Source organism: Neomonachus schauinslandi, chromosome 14 (genome assembly GCF_002201575.2).
Source record: "Neomonachus schauinslandi chromosome 14, ASM220157v2, whole genome shotgun sequence".
Taxonomy (NCBI): domain Eukaryota; kingdom Metazoa; phylum Chordata; class Mammalia; order Carnivora; family Phocidae; genus Neomonachus; species Neomonachus schauinslandi.
Window position 1 is genome coordinate 76,474,263 of NC_058416.1, and position 20,584 is coordinate 76,494,846.

A 20,584-nucleotide genomic window follows, 5' to 3' on the forward strand; every position below is an offset into this window, starting at 1 on the left:
ATGAACTATATAGGCAGGCTTGGCTGGCTCTAAGTAAATGACCCTTACCCATTTCCTACCTCCAAGCCACCTGTCCAACAACATCAGCACACAGATCAATGCTCACTTGCCCCCCACCCCCTCCCTGTACCTCCCCACTGGCCCCATTTTACACACAAGGAACCTGAAGTTTAGATCTACCAATACCCGTTCCCTAACACGGGATTCCCTACCTGCTGACCCTCATCTGTGTCACTCCCAGGACACACCTGATGTTCCAGTTTTACTGAGGTGGTGAAAAATACCCTGGGTGAGGTGCCCCCCTCCCCCCCAGTCCAGGGGATGCTGAGAAACTGTGGGGTAAGTAGGACAATAAAAACAGGAAAAAGCAAGTTTGTTTCTAGTGTTATGCACACAGGGTGGCAGGATATACCTGCTGAGTGTTCCCAGAAGGTCCCCAAGGAAACCATTAACTCGAGTCTCTCACGTTCTTACATGTGTGGTGGTTGGGGTAGGGGGAGGGAAGGTATACTGAGATGAGGGGGATGGGCACCCTTCCAGAGGTCAAGAATACACCCCCCAGAGCTGCTGTACACATTAATAAAAGGTGGATGACTGAAGGATGGATGTCAAGGTGAGCAGCAAAGGGTTTGTCATCAAGGGTTGTCACTGGGTTCTACAGGGTGGATTTAAGGTTGAGAAGGGGGAAGGAGTGGGAGGTGAGTTGGGAGGGAGGGGCTTGTGTGGCACTGAGATACCCAGCAGGGATGAGGGTGTGGGGGGAGTGGCTGTCTTGGCCTCCAGCTTTGACCCTTTCTTGGCTGGTCTCAGCCAGGGAATTGAGGAGAGGAGATGGATATAGGGAGCTGGGGATAGGGAGGGTGGCCTCCAGCTCCGGAGGTGATCAGAATGGATGTTAGGGTTCCCGGGCTGGAGGGAGGAAGATTTGGGGGAGGGCGAGGTGACTCCTAGGAGCCTAGGGTGAAAGTCCGGGAGGGGCTCTCGGAGACCCAGGAGATGGAGGCGAAGGGAGGAGGAAGGGAAGGCGTTTGCCTTCATGGGGAGTAAATCTCAAACTGAGGCGGATTGAGAGAAGTAACTCCAAATGCAGTGGGTAGGCAGCTGAGGGTCTTCCAATCCGATGGGGTTGGGCTTAGAACTCTGCAAAAGAAGGGGGTCAATCGGAGGGGAAGGTGCACAGCTGAGCCGGCGGCCTCCTAACCTGGAAACGGGAGGTTCTAAGCGGCACTGACCTCTCCCCCAGCCTCGGTGGGGAGGGCCGGTGAGCGTCCGGAACCGGCTTTCCCGAATCCAACCAGAAGTCTGAGTAGAGCTGACAAGTGAGCCAGGAGTGAGAGAAACAGTGAAGACTCCTCACACTGGGGGCTGCGGGTGGCAGCAAACTGGGAACCCGGGCTTGGAATAGGGGGATTCCTCGGTAGACCATACAGAAGGGATTTGGGGGAGTTGAAGGGGACAGCAGGGGCTGGGAAGGGATTCAGGGAACTGGCACGGTTTCTACTGGGGTGCTGATGGAGTCTCCCCATTCGAGACGCGAGGCATTGAAAGGGTTCCCCAAATTGGACATAGAGGATATGGGACACTGGGAGTGGACTCAGGGCTGCTGAGGGGGAGCCCTGAATCAGGCTCTGAGGAAATTGGGGGCAGCTTCTCATTCCCACTGGGGGGAATGGAGGGCTCCTCCACCAGTTGGAACGCAGGGGGCATGGAAGAGGGGGGCACTGGGGCTATCTCCCTCCCGACCCAGGGAGATTGGGGAGCTCTTAAATTCTGGAGAGCGGGGACCTGAGAGGGAGGACTAGGGGGTCCCCGATCCGGAATCGAGCTACCTTGAAGGCACCGGGAAGCGCTTCAATCCGGGAGGGCGTTCCCACGGCCCGGCCCCGCGCTGGGGTGGGTGGGGGGTGCGGCCGCGCCCTGGTCCCGGCCCGCCTCCGGATTCGGGGTCTCTCTCGCCCTCGGGGACCCGGGAGCCCGGTGGGAGCGGGGTCCGGACGCCGCCGCCTCCGCGGGCGCCCGGGCGCGCGGGCGAGCGCGGGGCTTTATGCGCGCAGGGCGGCGGGGGGAGGAGCCGGCAGGTCGGCCCCCGGCGGGCCCTCCCCTCGGCCGTCCCCGCCCGCCCGCCCGAGCGGGGTCGGGGGAGGGGGCAGCATGGCCTGTCCGTCCGGCCCCCTTCGCCGCGCTCCTCATCTGCCCCGCGCCGAGCGCTGCCGCCGCCGCCGCCGCCGCCGCTCCGCTGCCCGCGCCGCCCGCGGCTCCCGATGGAGACTGACGCGCCCCAGCCCGGCCTCGCCTCCCCGGACTCGCCGCACGACCCCTGGTACGGCCCGGCCCGGCCCGGCCCGGCCTGCCCGGCCCGCGCCCGCCCCGGCCCCGCCAACATGGCCGATCCGGGTCGGGCCGGGCCTCCCTGGGGCCCGGGCCCCCGCCCCCTGCGCCCTGGCGCCCGGCGCTCACGCGGGCCCTTTGTGTCTCTCCTCCTCCCGCAGCAAGATGTTCATCGGGGGACTCAGTTGGCAGACTACGCAGGGTGAGCGAGCCCGGGAGCGCCCGCCGGCCAAGGCAGGGCACCCTGGACACCCCCCCCCCGGCTCCCCGGAACCGGACACCCCAGCCCGGCCCTGCGCCCTGCTGACCCCGGGCGCCCCCGCGCCCTCTTTCGCGCCCCGCCCGGGGACCCCGAGAGCGCAGGGCGATCGGCGAGCGCGCATGGCCCAGCGGGTGGAGGGGAGGAGATGAGGGGTTCAGGGGGCATCGGGGGGTGGGCTGGGCCCCCGGGACCCGCCGGCGGCAGCGCCAACTCCGCTCGCACCTGCGGCTCAAACTTTTGTGAGGCGGCTCCCGGAGCGGCGGGAACCCGGCCGGAGCCGTCCCCCCTCCAGCCCAGCTCGGCCCTCGGCTTCCTGGAGCCCCCGTGGGCGCCAGAAGGCTCCACGGGAGCTGGGTGAGGGCTATGGAGGGGGGGCAGTGGAGAGCGCGCAGGCTGCTTGGCGCGGGGGCGGCCGGGCCGCGGCGGGGTCACCGGGGGCAAAGGACGGGGGAGGGGGGGGAAGGGCGCGGGGCCCGAGCTGGTCCGAAGGCGGGTGTGTGGTTACAGAAGGGCTGCGCGAATACTTCGGCCAGTTCGGGGAGGTGAAGGAGTGTCTGGTGATGCGGGACCCTCTGACCAAGAGATCCAGGTGAGCCCCTCACCCCCGCCTCCTCCTGCTCCCGGCTCGCCCCCCTCCACCGCCGCTCACTGCCTTGTAACCATCTGCCTCTCCCTCACTACCGCGCGCAGGGGTTTCGGCTTCGTCACTTTCATGGACCAGGCGGGGGTGGATAAAGTGCTGGCGCAGTCGCGGCACGAGCTCGACTCCAAAACAGTGAGTGGCCCTCCGGGCGTCGGGGGTCCTTTGGGAGAGGGAGGCCGCCAGAGGAGAGAGTCAGGACTCTCCCCCCAGAGGACAGTTGGACCGGGTCCTTAAGGAAAGAAGGAGTTTTCTGAGTAGAAGGGCTGCCAAGCTCCGAAACTTTGTCACCAGAGTCGGGGGGCGGGGGGGCAAAGGGAGGATAAAAATCCCAGGCCTGCGGTGAGATGCTACACCCCCCCCCAGCCCCTCCCTATACCTACTAATCTTGATGCCTCCCCGGAGCAGCTTGGGGTGGGGCCAGGGCCCTCCCCTATCCCGAACTGGGTGAGTCAGGGCTGCAGCGACCCATCCCGTGGCTTCTCTGGACTCTAGAATTTGGCTCCCCACCACCACCATTCCAAACCAATGGCAAAGCATCACTGAATTCCCCTCCCTCTCCCCCCCCTTTTGGTCTATGAGCTCCCCGCTTTGTGTGGAAGACATGAACCTGCTTTGCCCATGAAGGGATTTATGAGAAGGGAACTAGCGTGCCTGGAAACAACCCTTCTGAGGGCTGGATCCAAGGGGAGGCTGCTTTTCTGGCATTCAAACTCCTAAAACATTTTACTGCTGTCCCACTGCTCCCCAGTGGCTTGGGCCCTCCAGGGGGCGCTGGCCCAGGCCCCTGCTCTAGGGGAGAGGGAAAAGGAGAAAGTCAGAGGAGGGGTTACTCTGTGATGGGGTGACCGGAGGCCAGGGGGCCGGGACAGTGTGATCTCTCTCTCCACACTCCCCCACTCTCCTCCAGCCCTGGGCCTCCCTGCTTGGGTCAGTCACCAGCTCCTGTTTACCTGCAACAATAACTGGTTGTGCCCAAGAATTTGCTAAATTACCGCCTGTCCCCAGCTCCTGTTATCTCTGCCCAGTGGCTCCCACTCCTGCTCGCAGTAATGAGCAAATGAGGCCAGGCCTCAACTTTGCCGGCTCTGAAAGGATCTTCTTGGCGCAGACTGAGTGACCCAAGCCGGGAATGGAAAGACAGTGCCCTATTGTTTTTGGTGATTATCTGCCATCAAGCTGCCAGTTCTCCTACCATCCCCTGTCCTCAGAATGCACTGATGGCTTCAGCAGAGCTCAGGAAGCTGAGATTTAGGGACTGGGGCTGGGAGGGGTGGGGGGGGTCATGGAAGATTGATAAGGAGAAGAGAGAAGAGGGGAAGGAGGGTGTGATGGGCATCCTTCTGAGGTTTGGGACTCAAAAAGGCAAGGGCTTTGTGTTTGGCATTCGCTGGCCTGGGAGAGGGGGGTGGGAGGGAGGTTTATTGTGGGGAGTCTGTTTTGGGTTTTGACTTTCACCTTTTATTTACTTGTTGGGTTTTATTTATGTTACCGGCTGTGAGTCAGAGTGGAGGTGGGGTGTGTCAGGGATCGGGTGTGCGTGGGTCTGTGGGACGTGGCTTGGGTACCATCTCCCCATCAGGGTCTGCGCAGGGGGACTGTCTGAGGTGCTCTGGTGGCTGGGGAGGCTGCTTCCAGGAGAAAGAGAAGGATGAAAATGTCCATAGAGGTACGAAATCACACCTTCAGACAGGGGAAATGGGCAGTGGTGATTTCCCCTGAAGCCCAGTGGGACTTTGGGAGAGAGGAGACATTGCCCCAGCATGGATTTTAGAGGTTCCTTCTCTGTGGGCAGATCCAGTGGGGGAGCCCAGAGGAGGCTGGTCCCTGGTTCATGCCATTTAGGCAGAGAGGAGCCAGCGCCAGTTGCCTAGAACGAGGCTGAGTTTTGAACGGAAGGAACTTTGGGAAAAGATAGATCTTCCCTGCGATTGGCTGGTGAACTTCTGAGTGGTATCCACCCATGTGGATGGCAAGAAACTCTGGAATGACCAGGCCTCATAGGTCCTGCATTGATCACAATGTCTCGTGCCCTGGCTTTTTCTGTTTATCAGTACCCAGGAGCACCCAGGTGCATCTTGCTTTTCTCCTTTGGTTGTTCACAGCCAAGGGCAAAGGTGGCCCGCTGGTAATAGCACCTTTGTTTGCGCAATGAAGGGCAGTTCACAAAGGGCTGCTTTCACCCGTGTTATCTCATTTGATTCCCCATGGCTGCCCCTGGGAAAGTGCGTGTGATTATCCCCACTTTGCAGATGAGGGAACTGAGGCTCAGAGGGGTGGGCAAGTTACCAAAATCAGAGGCTTGGCCTGGAGCCCAGAGTTTCTGATGGAGTCCAAGTCCCATGCCCTTGCACATTACCAAAGGCTGCACTCCGATTCACTCCAAACCTGGCTGCATTATCAGGGAGCTGTTTGCTTGCAGCCTCAAAGAGGGCTGTTAGATATCGATAGCATTGGGGGAACAGAACTGAGTCCATTCCTGGTGATTTATGAACTCTTACCTTGAAGCAAAGAGTATTTCCATCCACAAGGCTTCCAAAGTCTGGATTGCATGCCTCCCCTAGACAGGCATCTGTGTGAAGTCAGTTAGGTGAGGAGGACCCTTGAGTACCCTGTGCTTGAAGAATTAAGACTTTGCTTACTTTGTTGGGGTTCCTGCTGTGAGCCAGACCCCTTGCCAAGTGCTTTGTAAGCATTATCTCAAATAGTCTGTGGAGGACCCCTTTGAGATGGGTGTTACTTTTTGCCCATTTTGCAGGAGAGCTTGGCCCTGAGGCTCAGAGAGGTTAAGTAACTTGCCCAGGGTCTCACAGCTGGGAAACAGTGTCAGTGGGATTTGAACCCAGCAGCCTGGCACTAGGGCCTCAATGCTTAACCACTATACTTTTCTGCCAGAGGCTGTGGTGATTTCTGTCCCCTCTGTGTCACCTCTGTGTCCTGGGATGAGAGAAGTCCTCAGGGCCGAAGGCTGTGTGGTCACCCATCTGAAGTGCGATAACCAAGGCCCCTTTACCTCTCCGTTCTCTTTCAGATTGATCCCAAGGTGGCCTTTCCTCGGCGAGCACAGCCTAAGGTGGGTATGTCTGTGTCTGGGAGGAGCTGTGCTACTTCAGGCAGTGATTCCCTTCTATGGGAGATGCTTCTGGAACCTCTGTTTGGAGTGTTTCTGGAATAGACTGGGATGGGAAGAGGGAGGATTCTTAATGTCCTTGCTCTGTGGGTTGAAGACATCCTGCATCTTTCCATCTGTGCTCTGGGGTGAACTGGGAGGGGGCTGCATGTATTGGGAGAAGGAGGAACCCCTCAGGGGATTCATTGTCCTGTATTTGAAGCCAGTACACTTTGGACCCTAAGTCGAATTCTGACCTCATAGATCACAGTGGCTAAACCCAATGCCCCTGTGGAGGTCAAACCCAGGACAGACAGCCCCTGAGGCTGAGCTAGTGTCAGGCCAGGGAGCTATCTCTGACCCCCCAATCACCTTCCTACCCCTGGGGTTCACTGTGTTCAGCTTGCAGAGGGGCAAGGGAGCATGGAGTAGGTCACCTCTTGTCTTTCAGCTTGGGTGAGTGGCTACCCTCCCAGTGCTCTCTTTCCCCGGTGCTGTGGCAAGTTTTTCTGGGTGTGTGTGCATTCTGAGCAGTTGAGCTACATAGCATTCAAGACTATTGGTGCAGTGTAGGGGCCTGAGATTTTATTCCAGGCCCCAAGGCAAATAGCCAGATCTTAATTTTTAAATGGTGAAATATAGGGGACAGGAAGGAAGGCTGATTACAGTACAGGGAGCTGAGGACCCCTGAGTCTGCTGACTTAACTTGTGTCTTAGGACTAGGTCCCCCTTCGGGAGATCTGTTTCCCCCTTTGCAAGGGGTTTGGTAGGAACCAGGATGCTTTAAGGTTTTGAGCCAGTGGCTTCCACCACGGTGCCCAGCTCCTGCCACAGCGAAGGGAGAGGGACACGTTTTAGGAGACAGGAAGGGGACATCTCTAGAAGGATCCAGCAGAGGGCCTGAAAGCAATTATGGAGCAGGTATTCGAAGGAAGCCGCACCAGGGAGCACATGGTTGGAATTGGGTTAATTCCATTAAGCAGTTTGGTGACAGAAGGTGCTTTAGTGTTAGGACGGGGCTGGGAATTGCTGTGGATTAGCCATGCGCTCCTGGGGTAATTAGGACCATGTGTTCTTCCTAAAACAGGGCTGGGGCCACAGGGCTGCCAGAGGTTGGGTTGGGAGGAGGTTGATGAGGAAAATGTCGGCGTTGAGTTCAGGGGAACCCTGTGATGGGCCTTGGTCTCTCCCATGGGTGCTGGTGGGATCTCTGAGTTACACTGTAGGTCTGGGTCACTGACCCGCCCCCTTCCCTGTGTTGGTCCTTCTGGAAGGCATTTTCCCCTACACAGACCCCAAGGATGCAGGCGGGAGGGAGGCACACTCAGGCCAGCCAGTGTGTGGGGTGCACAGCTGCCCATGACAGGCCTAGAGGTGGGGGTCCAAGGGGGAGCTGGGGGGGCTTCCGAGTAGCTAGGGCCACAGAGAGCTTGTCAGCTGGTGCCCTGGCAGGAGGGCTCGAGCCCCTGCTGGTGGCAGGAGGCCACAGGACTCAGATGCCCACTTTCTCATTCCCTCCCCTTAACAGATGGTGACTCGAACGAAGAAGATCTTTGTGGGGGGGCTATCAGTGAACACCACGGTGGAGGACGTGAAGCAGTATTTTGAGCAGTTTGGGAAGGTGGGTCAAAACTGGGGGTGCTTGCTGGGGGTGCTTTCAGGGGCTGTGGAAGCCCTGTAGCATTGGTCAGTACAAGCAGAGGTCAGCCAGGTCATTCCAATTCCTGCAAAAAAGGTGAAAAGGGGACTGGGTCCTTTCGTGGGTGAGGCCAGGCTCCTCACGGTTCAGGCTCCTTTCCTATCTGTGGGCCTCAGCCTCTGGACACATCCCCAGGGAGAGAAGCCACACAGTAGCTGTCCCTGTTGTTGCCCTCCCCCTGTGTTTTTCTCTTGCTTATCTTCATTCTCCCGAGGGAGGCTGCTCTCCCCTAGCCAGTTCAATCCAGTCACCCCTTGGCCTCCTGGGAGTTTGCACCTGTCCAGGCCACGGGCGGTTGCACCTTCCCCCACTCCTTCCTGGTGAGGATGATAAGGAGGCAATAAATATGATTCCCAATTGCACTCAGCGCCCAGCTTGCACAGGTGGGAGCTGGGGGGGAGGTGCTGATCCCCTAGCTATTTGAGGGGGAGCACTGAGGAGAGCACCCTAAATTCCTGATCAGGCCCAGCAGATTGGCTCTCCGCTCTGAGGTGCATTCAGCTTAAATTTCTGGACCATTTAGTTTATGAAGGAGATGTGGCATCATCAGACAATAGGTTGTCCCCAGAAAGGTGAGTGTTGGGAGCATCAAGGTCCCATGGGGCTATGGCAAAGAGGGGGCCAAGTTTTAAGACTGGGGGTGAAGGAGGGCTGCTGTGCTTAGGGCTGGGGTCCCTGGTCTTCGATGACGTGAGACAGGCTACAGGCTGGGTCTCTACCTGCCCAGCAAGGCATTTTCAGTTGCCTGCTAGGCAAAGGGCAGCGGCCTTGGGAATGGGATGTGAGCTGGGGACCGGCTGGGCTTCCAGGGCCCTGTCTCTAGGGGAGAAGAGGAGAGGGTGGGAGGTCCCCTGGCCAGCGGCTGCTGGCGGCGTGGGGGCCAAAGGCCTGGGCTCAGGCGCCTCCGTGGGGACCCGGGTACAGGACGGAGGGCAGGTCGGCGGCCTGGGCCCCAGAGGGAAGGGCGCTCCTGGGAAGCAGCAGGCCCGCTCGGCTCCGGCGGGGTGTCTTTGTGTCTGAGCGCCGAGCATTAGAGCTCGCACTAATCTGATCCAGCAGCTGTGATTGGAGGCCGCCTGCCCCCGGGGCCGGCGTTGCCATGGCAACCGGGCCCCAGGAGAAGCCGTCAGCGGCCGCGTCTTTTGTTCGGGCCTAAATCGGCGTTGGCATGTGAAACCGGCCCGGGGAGGCCAGGGGGAGCCGGAGAATAGGCTGCCAGGGAGCGAGGGGGACAGCCGGGAATGCCAAGGGCCCCGCGGCGGGGGGCCCCCCGCCCGGATCGAGGGGCCGCCGCCGAGGGGGGAACAATGGTCAGCCGCCATGGCTGCCACTCAGGCTTAGCGGCCGCCGAACTTGGCGGCTCCCACTGGTCAGCAGGCCTCGGCCGCCTCCCCTCCCCCTGCCGGAGCCCCCCTGCCCCCGGGTTCCCATGGAGACCAAAGCCTATTAAGGACACTGGGCTGGGAGCCTCCCTCCCCTCAGCTGGCCCCAGGAGGGGACACCAGTGGGGGTCCCCTGGACCCCCAGCCACTTCCCTTGCTCCTTGCCCTGGCCTCAACCCCACTGCCTCGCTAGGGGTCTGTCCAGCCGAGGCCCGGTTGAAGGGTCTGGGGGGCCAGGAATGGTGGGAGCTGGAGGGTTGGGTGAAGGAAGGCCAGAACGGCTGTGGATTTGGGCTGAATCACTTTGTGGGTCAGGCAGGAACTCAGAGCTATAGGATTAAGGAAGAGGGTGTGGCTTTTATTCATTCATTAATTCAAAAAATAATTACTGAGTACAAGTCAGGGTGCTCGATAGGATGGCCATCACCATAGCTGGCCTGGGTGCTGTCCTAATGGAACCGTCAAAGGCAAGGGGTGTTGGGTTGCTCGCTCTCTTGCTTTGCTTCTCCCCCACGTGACTGTGGGTGAGCCCCTCCATAATAAAGGTCAAAATAGCTGTTATTTATTAAGCACTTGCTGTGTCCCAGGTAACGTGATTTCGTGTTACAGGTGCCATGTCATTTAACTCATCTATACAATTGATAAACACTGTTACGCCCATTTTACAGATGAGGAAACCTAGTCCAAGATTACCCAACCAGCAAAGGCAGGGATCTTGGATTCCATTTCCAGTCTGTCCTACTTAAAGCCTGTATTTTTATCACAACTCTCCTTTCTAGATTTCTCTTTTCCATTGTTTAAGCAAGGGGGTGGGGAAGATGTGTGGAGCCTAAAGCGTCTGCCCAGTTTGGACGGTCTAGCTGATTTGGGATTGGGACGCAGAGTGGGTCCATAAGGATGGGAGTGTCAGAGGCACTCTCCTGCCGGCCCCTGGAGCAGGAAGCTCCTTGGGGAGGGAGATGTCATTTCCCTCTAAGATCCTCCAGCGACCCAGCTGCCTCCTGACTTAGTGGGGTCCTGGTTCTCCCAGGGGGGCGTCAGAGGCCTGGTGCTGCTTGGCACCTAAGGAGAGCTGGGGGGCCACCCTGTTCAGGGGCTGCCTTTGCCACTTTAATGAGGCAGATGACAGGCTGGAAAGAGAGCCAAGGAGAGTGGAGGAGAGGCTGTACCCCATGGCCTCAGGAAGTTTTCCTTCATCCCTTGGGTGTCTGACCATTTGGGGGAGGGTCAGCGGCTGAAGTGGGATGTGTGTGTTGTGGGGGGAAGGTATCAGAAGTAGCCCTTGATTTCCACCCAGGACAAATCAGACCTTAGCTTAACCCCATGAGGTGGCTGACATTGGCTGAAGAATTAAGAGGACAAGGAGGAAGCATGCGCTGTAGGTAAAGGGAGGGAAATGGGACTGCAGGAGGGAAGCTAAGGCCTTTGGCTGTCCATGTATCCAAGGGGATGCCTTGAGGGAGTAGCAAGAAGAGGAGACCGGGGTGCAAGGGAGAGGGGTGGATCATGTAGCCCACCCCCCTTCCTCAGCCCCCTGCCCCTCCCCCAGTCAGTGGGAGGCAAGCAGCCCAGGCACTGAACTCTACTTGCTTTAATTACAGCCTCTAGCAAAAGGAAACCTCAATTAGAGGAAAAGATCTGTACCAGGAGAGGGGAATCAAGTCTGGCTGGAGTGGCTGCCGTCCTCCTGGCCTTTTGCAGAAAGGGAAGAGGCTTTCATTTCCCCGTTTCTATCTTGCTCCCACGTTGCCTTCTTTAGCACCCACTCCGCGCCTCCTCCTCCTCCCAGGCTTGGTCTAGGATTTGCTGTGTGACCTTGGCCTGGTGACTTCACCTCTCTGAGCCCATTTCCTTATCTACAAAACGAGGCGCTTACATTGCAGGGACTGTAGAGAGGATGATGGGGCAAAGTGCTAGGCACATATTTGGTGCTTCATATTTGCAATCTGGTCCATTGAGAATCTGGTGGTTGGATGGGAGGTGCCTTGGCATCCAGGTGGGGTTGCAGATGCAGATGCACAGGGAGCAGATTTAAGAGAAAGCCTAGCCTGCACGAGAGGGGCGTGGGCGTGGGAGCGAGCCCCTGCTGCTGTGTTGTGGCGGGTCCCCTGGTTTCTGGTGGGTCCACCATGGCAGGCTCTGTTTCAGGTGGACGATGCCATGTTGATGTTTGACAAAACCACCAACCGGCACCGAGGTGAGTGTGGCCCCCTCCCCCTTTCCAGGCCAGGCTGGGGGCCTGTGGTCAGCCAGGGGGCTGCAGGTCACAGCTGCCCTTTCATCTTGCCTCCTGACATCCTATCCCCAAGGATCTGCATCCTCTCTGGGGCCTGGCCTTACAGAAGGCTTTTGTCCCGCCGTTTCCTGTGCTAGAAACTTGCCCAATTGCAGACACCCGAGAGGAGCAGAGGAGCAACCTCCCCCCTTCCAAACTGAGCCCTCAATGCCCCCCCCCCACGCCCCCGCCCGAGCTGGTGTCTGCTGGGGCTTACCTTGTCCCTGGTAACCAGAGCTTAGGCCAGGCCGCCCCAGGGTCAGGCTGACTCCACAGTCTGCTCCCGCTCCCACCCCCACCCACGGACTGAGCCCAGCCCCCAACCCCCTTGCCCCTGAACCTGTGAGCATCTGGGCCACAGTGTGCATTGCCCGGTTGTTTTTCTCCCAAGGGCCTTGCCTTCTGAGAAATCCCATTCCAACCCCTGGGGCACACCCGGGAGGAGGTGGGGTTGTTTCTCCAATTGCTTCAGGGTGTATTAGCCTGTTCGGGGATTGGGATGTGTGCTGGGGTGTGCACGTATGTATGTATGTGTGTGTGTATTTGTATCTGTGCACGCAAGGGTGTCTGTGTCTGAATATTTGCATGTGTCTTGTGTGTCATGGTAACTCTTCATGTGTAGGGGGGCCTTTGTGAGCGCTGCCAAGTTTCTGTATGATGTATGGGTCCCTAGGTATATGTGTGTGTGTGTACATCTGTGTATATGTGTGACTGTGTACAAACATAGGTTTGGGTGTGTACACTTTTGTGTAGATGTATGTAAGTGTTTGTGTGTGTTCTTCCTTCCTTTGGAAAGCATCTGAGAAAGCGAAAAGGCATGTTGAGTGTATCTTCATGACGGCCCTAACGCTTTCTAATTTGCTGTGTGACCTTGGACAAGTCACTTCACTTCTCTGAGCCTTGGCTTTCGCATCTGTAATGTGGGGACTAGAAACCCTGTCTCAGCAGGAGGGGAGTTGAGAGGTTCCTAGGCTGTGGGCGGAGGCTTCCGTTAACTCTCGGGCACTGGCCCGTGAAAGAGGAGTACTGATGTGGTATCACTCGGGGCTGGGTTTTGACCATAAACCCTGGTTTTTGTCCCTGCCTTTGCCTTCTAGGGTTCGGGTTTGTCACGTTCGAGAGTGAGGACATTGTGGAGAAAGTGTGTGAAATACACTTCCATGAAATCAACAACAAAATGGTGAGTGGGGGAGACCGGACGGGTGGAGGTGCACAGAGAGAGACACGGGCGCTCGGAGGTTCTGGAGGCAGGCAGAAGGGAATCACAGTCCACGGGGCAGAGGCAGTTCTCCCACCCCCTGAAGATCTGGACAGGAAGCCAGTGTCTCCTGGTGGTTAAAAAGCATGGCTCGTGGAGTCAGAGAGTCCTGGATTAACATCCTCACTCTACCACTTGCTAGTCTGTTCATTAGGGAGATGACTTCCCCGCGTCTGAGGCAGCACTATGCCCCCTCCTGGGCTTGGTGTAAGCCCTAACTGCCTGCAGAACTGTTTACATGATATCTAGCGCCCAGCGAGCACGCCATAAATGGTATCTATGAACCTAACAGGAAGGAGGCCGGCTAGGGAACCAGAGGGTCTACGACCCTATGTCCAGAGGAGGGACTGACCATCAGGTCTCATTGCAGGTGGAATGTAAGAAAGCTCAGCCAAAAGAGGTGATGTCGCCGACGGGCTCAGCCCGGGGGAGGTCTCGAGTCATGCCCTATGGGATGGACGCCTTCATGCTGGGCATTGGCATGCTGGGTATGTGCTAGGCCTGCACGTGTGGCTACTTCCCACCCGCAACTGCTCCCAGGGCTCCCAGGGGCTGCGTACGTGTTGCCTCTCCTCTGTGGCCTGCCCTCCTGCGTGAGTCACCGGGCAGGAGTGGGGACCAAGGATCTCAAGCCTCCAAGCCAACCCAGGGTGGGGCCATTGGGTTGTGGGGTACTGCCCTCTGGCGGTAGCCGGAAAATGGCCCAGCTGCTCCTTCATTGATCCTTCTGTCCATCTGTCCATTTGTTCATCCATCCATCCATCCATCTCGTAGTTACTGAGCAACTATAAATGCTAGGAACTATGCCAGCAAATATAACAGTGACTTTCCTTGGAGCTTTGTGGTCTGGCAAGGAAAACAAGTAAGAATATAAGTAAGTAGGGTTAGGATGGAGCAGTATAGGGGGCCAAGAGAGCATGGGCATAGAGAACTGGGACCGAGGTTTGGAGAAGCCAGAAAGGAAGTTACATTTAAGCTGAGGGCTGTGGGGTGAGTAGGTGCTAGTTACAGGAGGTCAGGGGAGAAGGGAAGGGTAAAGTGTTGCAGGCAGAGGGAACAGCATTTACAATGACCCAAAGACTTTGGTGAGAGCAAAAAGAAAGCAGCTGCTGCTTGTTCGCCCAAATAATATCTATTGAGCAGTTTCTGAGGGGCAGGACCTGCCCTCCTGGGCTTTCCCATCAAGCGGGAGGCAGGAGTCAAAAGGCGATGATAGCATATAGTGATGGGAGGCTGTGGGAGGCCCAAGGAGGCACCCAAAACCCACCTGGTGGTCCAGGAGGCTCCCTGGAGTAAGTGCAGGTCGCCATGTGCCTTGGAAGGTGAGTAGGAGTCAGCAGTGTTTGGGGCCCACAATCTGAGCTGGGCCGCCCAGGAAGCTCGCAGTCTCCCTGGAGAGACAAGATGTGTACACACAGAAAGAGAACAGTACAGAGGAGTCTTTTTGCCAGGTACGGAGGGAGGGGTGCTCTGGGAATTCAGAGGCAGGAGGTGGTGGGTGGCATGGCCTGGGCTAGAAGATCGGGATTGAGATCACAGATAGAGTGGGTGAGGAGAGCAGACTCCACACAGGGCACTGTCTTCTCTTGAAGTTGTCTTTTAACTTTCTATTTGGAAGTAATTTCAAAATTTCAGAAGAGTTGCAAAAATAACATAGTACAAAGAATATCCATATACCTTTTACCAGACTCACTCGTTAATATTATACCCCATTTGCTATCACTTGCTCTCTCTCTGTATGCATGTATATGTGTGCATATATTGTATGTGTATTCACACGCACACACACATACTCACACACACAATACTTTGGTGATTTTCCACTGAATCCTTTGAACTTAAGTTAAATGCATTATGGCCCTTAACCCTTAAATACTTCAGCGTGTATTTCCTAAGATTAGGGGTATTTTGCTCATGAAGCCACGTGATAATAATCCACTTCATATATTTATGTCGCTCCAATATTTTAATCTATTTTCCAGTTTGATCAGTTGACCCAATAATGTTCTTTATAGCACGTTTTTGCCCTCTCAGATAAGATCCGGGCTAGAATCAGGTATTGCGTTTAGTTGTCTCGTCTCTCTAGCCTCCTTCAGTCTGGAACATTGAGACCCGTTTTCTTTTCAAGGTGATTCATTAGCTGGTTTCACCCCATTTAAAAAAATGACAAAGAAGGAAATTACACCAATACAGGCATTGGTGGTTAAGAGACTTGGAACCAGTTCGCTCTGAATGCGAATTCCAGTCTCGTTATTACTATATGATTTTTCCGGCAAAGCTGCACATTTTATTAGATGCATACAAGTAGCAGGCACCGGGACTTGTCCCAGAGATACAGAAATAAAAGATGGGGAAGACAGATAATCAGCTCTTTTAAAAAAAACCCTGGGAGGGGCACCTGGCTGCTCAGTCAGAGGAGCGTGTGACTCTTGATCTCAGAGTCGTGAGTTTGAGCCCTACATTGGGTGTGGAGATTACTTAAATAAATAAAATTAAAAAAAAAAAAAACCAACCTAGGATAAGTTCAGATAATGATCATTGGTGCTGTGGGGTAATTGATAAATATTGTAACTGATGGGAGGGAGGACTCTTATAGAATGACCTCTCTAAGGAGGTGACATTTGAGCTGAGACTTGTACAATGACAAGAACACAGTCATGGGAAAACCTGGCAGGGGGAGAGTGTTCCAGGCAGAGGAAACAGCCTGTGCAAAGGCCCTGAGGTAGGAAGGAGCTTGGTGGCTTTGAGAAACAGCAGGGAGGCCAATGTGACTGCAGGAGAGTGTAGATGAGGACAGGAATGAGGCAGGAGCCAGAGCACGAAGCATCTTGGTAAGGGTTTGGACTATTCTCAGCCAATATGTCACCTCTCCGAGCCTCAGTTTTCCCCATCTGTGAAATGGGGCTCCTAATAGTACCTGCTTCTTAGGATTCTTGTGAGGCTGAAGGAGAGAATGAAGTATGCAGTGGGCTTAGCCCAGGGCTTGGCATGCAGAAGGTGTTTGGTAAATGTGGCTGTTATCTGTGCTATGAGGTGGGGAGGGAGACAAGTGGCTCAGATCCTTCCCCACTGAGCAGGGTCTGAGCACTAGGTGAGGCATCTAACACTAGCCCCCTTGCCCTATCAGGTTACCCCGGTTTCCAGGCCACAACCTATGCCAGCCGGAGTTATACAGGCCTCGCCCCTGGCTACACCTACCAATTCCCCGGTAAGTCCTGCTTGGTGTCCCTCTGTTGCCAGCATGTCCCCAGTTCCTGGGCAGTCTGAGTCCTCAGGGCGGTGTCTGGGGGTGCATGGCTGGGGGGGTGGTCTGCCTGCTGGAGGCTTGGAAGGAAGGGCATGTCTGAGGAAGGAGCACCTCTCCCCACCATCCCATCCTCCTCTCCTCCCCAGAAGCTGGGGATAACCCCCTCCCACCCCTGCGTGGTCCTGCATGGCACGGTTCTCTCCCAGGCCGATCTCTGCCTGCCTCCTGCCTTTCTCCCCTCCTCACGCCATTCCGAGTTGCTACTTCCACCCAAGAAGACATCAGACTTGTGGCGGAAGCGTCCCTGAGGGCTGTCGCCAGCTGTGTCTTTATGGCCACACTGACAATGACCACGTGCTCCGCTGAGCCCTTTTAAGGCCCACAAGACCTTTTGCGGCCCTGAATGCTGAAAAGCAATCCAAAACCCCAATGATCACCACCCTCATTTGTAATGCAAAATAAAAATAACGCTAGACCTTAGAATAAGTGGCAGGAAGCCCAACAAAGTTCTGAATTTTGCCATGATGGCTCTTCAGTGTAGTTTTCTTTGAAATATCAGACATCAAATTTTTGCATGCTTTTTTTTTCCCTTTTCTTTTTTGGCCTTTTTTTTTTTTTTTTTTGAGGGTCCCTAAGCACTTGCCTCTTGGGCTGTCCAGCTTGGAGTCCTTTCTCGACATTATGTTGTCTAATCCTGACAACACTCACGGGGGAAGGATGACCATCCTCATTTTATAGGTGAGGAAATGGTCTCCGAGAGCAAAGCGACTTGCTAAGATGACCCATCATCTAGAAAGTGGTGGAGCTAGGAACCCAGCCTGAGTCCGACCTGCTCTGGGGTCACTGTTTTTCATCAATGCTGCCTCACCAGCTCCTCCCCACAAACAAACAAACAAACAAGCAGGAAAAGAGGAGTATTCTGGGAGGTGTTTTGGTGCAATCTCAAATCTTTTAAGAAACCCCAGAACGGTCACTCCGGCATCGCCCCGAGCCCAGGGTGTAGGTGGCAACTCTCCCTGCTCTTCTTCTCCCTGTCTCTCCTCTGCCTGTGTCTTCTCCACCTTTGCCTGCTGGGCACCGTGCTCTCCCCATCCCAGCTCTTGGGTCCTGTGCATGGCCTGTCCCCCTACCCAGCGTCCCTGTGGGTGCATCCGTCCTCCCTGGGCCGTGCCCCAGGGACCTCCCCTGTACCTTCCTAAGCTGTTTTACGTTTCATTTTAGAATTCCGTGTAGAGCGGACCCCTCTCCCGAGCGCCCCAGTCCTCCCCGAGCTTACAGGTCAGTCGCTCGGATTTCCTACACCTCACAGGCCGCACGGGGAGAAAGAGAAGAACCCAGGGGTCTTCCCCGGGGAAAGCTAGTGGGACCCTTTTCTCCTGTCCAACAGCCCTCTGGCTGTGGGGACACAACAGACTCTGCCCAGGCCCTGGCCAGTCTGTGTAGCTACATGGCCCTGAAGGGTGGGGCATGGGGCCAAGCCCAGCAGATGGAGGAGAAATCACTCATTCATCTAGTTGGCAAATATTTATTTAGCGCCTCCCATGTGCCAGGCACCGAGTAGACTCTGGGATCCAGCAGTCAAGACGCCAGGGTCTCAAACTCAGTAGAGTGGGCCGGGCGGGGTCTTCGACAGACTGGAGCGCGCATGCGTCCACTCTGTGCCAGCCCACCCTGGCCGGGAGGGGATGCACACCTAGTACTTTGAGATGTCTGTTTCCGAGAGAAGCCAGAAACCTGGCTTTTGCTTCTGAATGGATTTTTCAATCGTTCTCAAATGTTGGCAACAAATTCCAAATTGTTAAACCACTGCAGGCCAAATGAAACCTATTTGAGGGCCAAATCCAGCCCTCAGGCTGCTCACTTGCAGCTTCCGAGCAAGCCGGATGAAGTCGCTTGGCCCTGTCGGGAGCCATCTCTCCAGCTGCAGCCCTTGCTTGGGCCTGTCAGCTCTGCTCCGGACCTGGGGCCCCGCCAAGTCCGAGGGGAGGGGAGGGGCATGTGCAGATGAGGTGGGCTGCAAGGGGTTTCTCTGTTCAACCTGCTTCTCTCCCCACCCCACCCCAGACTCTCCCCCCCCAACCTGGCCGTGTGTGGAGGACGTGAGCATGGTTGCTGCTTTCGATGAGACCTTCCTTCCAAGGGGTGCTCAGGGGTCCCCCAAAATGGGGGAAGGGGAAGAAAACCAGGGGGTGAGGAAAGGGGAGGGAGTAAAGAGTCCTGTAGGTGGGGGTGATAGAGGCCCCTCCCTGAGCAGAGTTGGGTTTGACCCGCCATGGGAGTATTGGAAGGGGGGTTCTTTTCTCCTCATTTAAGAACTTTGTGTTGAGGACCTACTATGTGGGGCACTCTGCCAGGCCCCTGGGGGCAGCGCAGGGACAAGACAGGGCCAGGCCCTGCTCTCACAGGACCTGCAGTCTAGAGAGGAAAACAAATACTTATTATATAAATGAGTAATCCTTTACAGTTGTGATAAGCACTTACTCAGGTTGGCTTAGCTGACTTTGCTTTGTGGAAAGGCCGAACCAGACCAAGAACCAGACCTCAGAGCCCACCCCCTGCCCTCAAAAGAACTGAGAGAAGACATGTCCCCTCAGCAGCTAGCTTGGTACAGGGGAGGAGATTTTCCCTGGAGGTCTGGGGTCTGAACTTTTCTCTTGCCTTCAGGAGATGTGGGTGTTTCCTTCAGGCATTCAGTAGACATTTACCATGCCAGATGTTGGTCCAGGTGGGGATACAGCAGTGAATGAGATGGACAATGCCCCTGTCTCCTGGAGCTGATATTTCAGTGGAGAGAGACAGCAGTAAATAAGTAGACACGCAAATGAATAATTGCAGAGGGTGAGAAGTTCCACAAGGAAAATAAAACAGGGAGATGTTTTAAGGCCTTAGGGCCAGGGGCAGGGGGCCGCCTTAGCAGGGGTGGCCAAGGGAGGGGACGTCGGGGTGAGGAGTCAACTATATGGCTCTTAGGCAAGGCTCCTTCATGGTGTGGGAATCATGCTGTCTCCAGACTTTAATCCCCCAGACCAAAAGCCTTGCCAAGAATTTTCTGGGGCCATTTACGGAGTCCCTAGCCCCAAGTCCAGTACCAGTTCAGGGTCAAGGTCACCAAAACAGCCCCCAGAGAGTGCATCTCCTGATGGGAGACTGTATCCCTGAGGGCAAATGCCAACTCGGTTGACCCTGGCTCTGCAGTGGCAGAGCCGAGCAGTAGGGGGCGCTCACCCCACTACCCCAGCCTAAGGGAGCTCCAGGTTCAAGCCAACCACTTATTTAAGAAGAGGTTCCTTTTAGGGGCACCTGGCTGGCTCAGTCTGTAAAGCATGCAACTCTTGACCTCAGGGTTGTGAGTTCAAGCCCCCCATTGGTTGTAGAGATATCTTTGGGGGGGAAAAAAAAAGAAGAGGTTCCTTTTACTCCTTCAGCAGCCATTTATTAAACACCTACTGTGTATAAGGCAGGGTGCTGGGCACTGTGGAGGTAGACCACAAACAAGGGAATACCAATATCTCTGTCTGAAGAGGGGACCAAAGAGAAGGGGCTAGGGGAGTTTGGGGAGAGAACGGTCATTTCCGGTTGGGTGGCAGTCAGGGGAACCCTGAGGCGGGGAATTGGGTGCACCCAATTTACTGAGGGTATGGCCTCAGGAGAAGGACAGTGAGAGAAAACAGGACAGGCAGAAGGATTGAAGCTGGTTTATGGCCTGGATTGGAGTCTGGCTTCCTCCTGATCCCACAGGGAGCTCTGGGACATGCCCTGGTACCTCAGGGTTGGTCCCACCTTGAGGTAACAGGCCCGGCTTCTTGTACCCCACGTCAGTCAGGCACTGGCTGCCGTCGCCTGGGGTTGGGATGTGGGCCATAACCTCCTGGGGACCTCTGGGCTAGGTGGTCCCATCCAGCCAAGGGCACTCTCTGAAGTAGGGAGCATCGCTCAGAGCAGCTCAGGGTGGGGTGCCCCGCTGTACCCTGGGTCAGGGTACAGCTGGTGGCCCAAGGGAGTGCTTTCTGCCTCCATGCTGGCGCTGCCCCGACCCTCTGGGGGGGGGGGGTAAGGCTGGAGAGACTCTGCCCAGAGGGGGCCGCCGTTGTCCACCTCCATCCCCTCGGCCACCACACTGAAGGGCCCATACCTTTCCTTCCAGCCATTCCTCTCACTGCCTACGGACCAATGGCGGCGGCGGCGGCGGCGGCAGCTGTGGTTCGAGGGACAGGTGAGGCCTTCCGGGGTGCAGGAAGCAGAGAAGGGGTGTTAGGGGGCAGGGAAGTCTAGAGGGGAGAGTAGGTAGCCACTGCCACCCTTTCCCAGAGGGACTTACTTATTCATCTGCTCCGCAGGTATTAACAGAGCACCTGGGAGGCCAGCCAGGGAGGAGACCCCGTGT

The 20,584-nt window shown here is 56.3% G+C and overlaps 1 protein-coding gene across 1 annotated transcript in view; it reads left to right on the top strand.

The window, feature by feature from the left end:
• The first annotated feature begins 2,261 nt into the window (after positions 1 to 2,261).
• The window catches only part of MSI1 (musashi RNA binding protein 1), a 19,604-nt gene continuing 1,281 nt past the window's right edge, over positions 2,262 to 20,584 (top strand). Inside the window, exons 1-12 of the mRNA XM_044921187.1 lie at positions 2,262 to 2,320; positions 2,490 to 2,530; positions 3,098 to 3,179; positions 3,281 to 3,365; positions 6,262 to 6,303; positions 7,868 to 7,960; positions 11,569 to 11,617; positions 12,793 to 12,875; positions 13,324 to 13,441; positions 16,081 to 16,161; positions 17,422 to 17,478; positions 20,345 to 20,413. Coding sequence (XP_044777122.1) covers positions 2,262 to 2,320; positions 2,490 to 2,530; positions 3,098 to 3,179; positions 3,281 to 3,365; positions 6,262 to 6,303; positions 7,868 to 7,960; positions 11,569 to 11,617; positions 12,793 to 12,875; positions 13,324 to 13,441; positions 16,081 to 16,161; positions 17,422 to 17,478; positions 20,345 to 20,413 — 859 coding nt within the window. The remainder of the gene's footprint in view (positions 2,321 to 2,489; positions 2,531 to 3,097; positions 3,180 to 3,280; positions 3,366 to 6,261; positions 6,304 to 7,867; positions 7,961 to 11,568; positions 11,618 to 12,792; positions 12,876 to 13,323; positions 13,442 to 16,080; positions 16,162 to 17,421; positions 17,479 to 20,344; positions 20,414 to 20,584) is intronic.